At 47.6% G+C, this 3,117-nt stretch overlaps 1 protein-coding gene across 1 annotated transcript; it reads right to left on the bottom strand.

Moving 5' to 3' along the window:
- Positions 1–241: 241 nt before the first annotated feature.
- On the bottom strand, positions 242–2,219 carry LOC118819021 (myeloid-associated differentiation marker-like protein 2). Its single transcript, XM_036586618.1, has one exon. The coding sequence runs from the start codon at positions 1,380–1,382 to the stop codon at positions 450–452; it is 933 nt and encodes a 310-aa protein (XP_036442511.1). The 5' UTR covers positions 1,383–2,219; the 3' UTR covers positions 242–449.
- Between the last annotated feature and the right edge of the window lie 898 nt (positions 2,220–3,117).

Below are 3,117 nucleotides of genomic sequence, written 5' to 3'. Positions count from 1 at the left end.
GGCACGCTTCAGATGTCTGGTTACAAAAACCACCACTGTGAACAATTCTAATTTGGTAAGTTTCCTCAAGAATGGAGCTTTTCCTATCAGAACTTTGGTGGAATTGGTGGAATTCCTCTTTAACAATGTAGGCTCATAATCATTAGCAAGTTTAATGTTAGAAAACACCTGGCAAATACCTGTGAGACCACTACAAACATTCAAAATGTGAAGATAAAATAGACTATTAAAGGAAATGTCAATTAATAATAAAAACCCCTGTTAGATACAGATGAGGCTATACCGGTTATGGAAACATCTGCTGAACCACAGGCCTAGGTCATACCAAGAGGGGTCCACCCTTAGCACCTTATAGAATTGTTGGCCTGATGTCTAATAATCAGTTCAACGTGTCCTCAAAAATAAATAGAAAGGTAGCCAACAGAAAACTGCACACATCTGAGGAATTTCTATACACGTGGCCGTTGTGTCACAAAGCGTACTCTCTGGGAATAGCAGAGGTCTGCGATGTACAGGGCCAAGTTGATGAAGCACAACACAGTGACAACCAGCTGGCTGTCCCAGGCACACTTCCCCCTGGGGCAGCCCTGGGGTCGGATCGGCGTCCCATACTTCCTGTCGAAGCAGAAGATGGGCCAGACTACAGCGGCACTCAGGTACAACAGCACAGCGGCGAAGGCGTAGAGCGTTACCGAACGGTCGGAGGGCAGCCTTAGAGGGGCAGCACGGCCACACACGTTGAGGGCCACCAACAGCGAGGTGGCGCCCAAGCAGACGCCGAACACCACAGCACAGTAGATAGTGGCCGCGTGGAGCGAGAACTCACTCCTTGTGGCGAAGATGGCGCAGCCCAGGAAAACTTGCACCACCTTCAGGAGGCCGGATGGTGTAGCCATGTAGGCCGCCGCCTGGCCCGGTTTGGCCCGGGACAGGAACACTTCGACACCGTATGCCACAAAAGCCGCCCAAGAGCAGGCCGTCACAGCTATTCTGAAGTTTCTCACGTTACAGTCGTTGTAGGGGCACTCTGAGCTCACAAAGTAGACAGGGTACAAAATAGAAGCCATGAGGTACAGCAGAGTTGCGGACGCTGCCAGGGTCACGGTCAGGTTGTCCCAGGACACAGGAAGACAGGAATGTAGCCACGTCACATCCAGAATAAAGATAGCTGCCGAAAGTGCAAAGCAAGTACTCCATACTACCATGCAGAACGTCCCATATGGGGCGCTATAGCCGGCAGTGTGAGCCACTAAGGAAATGACCGCACAGCCTAAAGCAAGCTGGGCCAAACGGACAGCGCCCAGAGGGGAGAGTATTGCCGTCCGGTTTAAATAAGACCCCCCCTGGGGGTTCACGCTGATGCCCCTTCTTTTAGTTAGCATGTCTGAATAAGAAACAGTGCAGATTTTAGAAAGGCTTCTTTTCAAACAGGACCAATTACTTTTGCACAGACTTGCCGCTGACCCAGTGCTATCCACTGGACTCTGGAAGATGCGCTTTAACGTGTCTGTAGATTTCAAACCGTGGCTATGTTGACTTTGATCATTTTGGACCACAGTTATGTACAAGTTGTGTCAGGTTGTCCAGGTGATGCTCCGCTCCTGATGTGATGGTGACCCCTGGCTGCCTGTTGCCTGTTGTTGCCGGGGCAGGGGAGATGACAGTGGGTGTTTTTGAGTATCTCTCTCTCTCTCTCGTTCTCTCTCTCTCTTTCTCTCTCAGACGCTTCCCTCCAGCTACTCGGAGCGCTGTCTCTTCCTCACGGGCACGCAAAGTATTTCTGTCTCTATTTTGGAGCGTGTGACTCACAAACTGTCACAAACAAAACCCGTCAAAATGGCTGGGGACTGTGCCTCCAACCACAAGCTGATTCAGGCCTCAGTCTGGAAAAAGTGCTCACTGCATTACCATCGTCACAGTCAATTATCAAGCGTATCAATCAGCTTTTATCAATTCAAATCTCCAGTCAATGAAACATTTACCAGAGGAATTCCTTCAGATGTCCCAGCATCCAATGGTTACAATTGATCCTGTTCCTCTATACAGTTGAAGAATGTCCAGTAGATCAACAACAGAACCAGAAACAGATTACAAACAAGTTTCGTTCTCCTCATCCGACAACAGTCCAAGCGAAGGTGCCTCCTAGTCTGCTTTTCAAGTCTGCCTTGCTAACACGCTAGCCTCTAAACCATGTGCCCACATGGCCAACAGCCCCCCAAATGAAGAAACGCAGAGGCCTGGGGAAGCGAAAGTTATTTAAGCTGGGGTGTGGCACTGGCAGGGTGTGGATAGTTGAGGGTCGGTATGCGTCTCTCAGGCAGGATGGGGGGCAACAGGCCCCTGACCCAGACACTGTAGGGGAAATTAACTGGAGTTCAGTTATAAATAGGAGCAGTTGACTCCACAAAGGAACTGTCAAGGTACGGACAGTTGAGCAGGCGTACCGCGTGCCCTATTCACATATATCCACCTATTCAGCCAACAGCGGTTTAGCCCCATCCATTTATATTTAAGTTCTAGGCAGTGCTTCATAGAGCTTTTTGCAGCCAATCGGAGCATAGCTCATTTACATATATCATTCTTAAAGGGAAAGTAACAAAACACTCTTAACAGTAACAAATAAAGACTGGTTGTTTGTGGTACATAAAGGCATGCAAATATAGGAAAAAGTGAAATACAACAAAAAAGTGTAGGATATGGGCCATATATGATACAGAATATGGGTGTGAAAGTTCATAATAGAGCATTCAGTTTTAATGTTGTACTCTTTCATACCCTGTAGCAGGGGTCTCAAAGCCTGGTTCACTCTAGAGGGGGAATCCTGCACAGTTTGGTGATTTCCTTGTTGAAATGCATCTGATTCAACTCACCAGTTAATTATCAGGTTTAGCAGGTGTGTTTGAACAAGGAAATTACTCAGCTGCGTAGGACAGCGGCCCTCCTGGACCAGAGTTTGAGACTCCTGCTCTATAGCATATTGTCATTTAAAGGGCCCATATCTGGAAAATTGAATTTTCCTCACCTTTTTGAAATAAAGGTTTGATGTAATGTATAAACAAGGCAGAGAAGTACATGCAGGGAGATGTAAGGCAGATTAACCCATATGTAAATCCGATA

This window comes from Colossoma macropomum, unplaced genomic scaffold (assembly GCF_904425465.1).
Source record: "Colossoma macropomum unplaced genomic scaffold, Colossoma_macropomum, whole genome shotgun sequence".
Taxonomy (NCBI): domain Eukaryota; kingdom Metazoa; phylum Chordata; class Actinopteri; order Characiformes; family Serrasalmidae; genus Colossoma; species Colossoma macropomum.
Note: the sequence above shows the minus strand (reverse complement) of the source record. Positions and strands in the feature narration are given on the sequence as shown.